At 53.3% G+C, this 529-nt stretch overlaps 1 protein-coding gene across 1 annotated transcript; it reads left to right on the top strand.

Annotated features, from left to right (window-relative positions):
* Window positions 1-98: 98 nt before the first annotated feature.
* On the top strand, window positions 99-527 carry SARC_18274 (hypothetical protein; the record flags this gene model as incomplete). The annotated part of the gene is made up of 1 exon (XM_014287645.1): window positions 99-527. A coding segment is annotated over one exon (429 nt), but the record flags the coding sequence as incomplete, so codon positions are not given.
* Window positions 528-529: the final 2 nt, after the last annotated feature.

Here is a 529-nt window from a genome sequence, read left to right on the forward strand (position 1 = left end):
GGTCAGGGGATCGTAGATCCCGAGGGATCCCCCCGAAGGGGGGATGTACGGCCCCTCGGGGCCTACCATGGGGGGGCCCAATCGTAGAGGGGCCCTCCATGGGAGATCTCTCTGAGATCTACCATCTTACATCCCTTCGGGATGATCCCGTAGGTACCGAAGGTGTAGGAGGGCTCCTGCCCTCCACCAGATCCCGGGGTGCCCGGGATCAAGGACAATCAGAAGGTAACCCCGGAAGCAAAGTATGGGGGAACCTCAGAGACTATACGCCGACAACTATTAAAAAGCGGGGGGAGGGTCACCCTTGCCCCGAGATGGATAAATTTAATGATTACTTAACAGGGCTCATAGAAGCTGATGGTAGTATCGTCTGTCCCAAGAAAGACCGTTTCCCTTCGGGGAAACTAACCTACCCCTCTATCGAGCTCTGTTTTCATTCTAAAGACTTACCCTTGGCGGCCAAAATCCAACAAACTTTAGGCTATGGGAGCATTCAAAAAATAAAGGGAGCAAAGGCCTATAGCTTCGT

The sequence above is a fragment of the Sphaeroforma arctica genome (assembly GCF_001186125.1).
Source record: "Sphaeroforma arctica JP610 unplaced genomic scaffold supercont1.15173, whole genome shotgun sequence".
Taxonomy (NCBI): domain Eukaryota; class Ichthyosporea; order Ichthyophonida; genus Sphaeroforma; species Sphaeroforma arctica.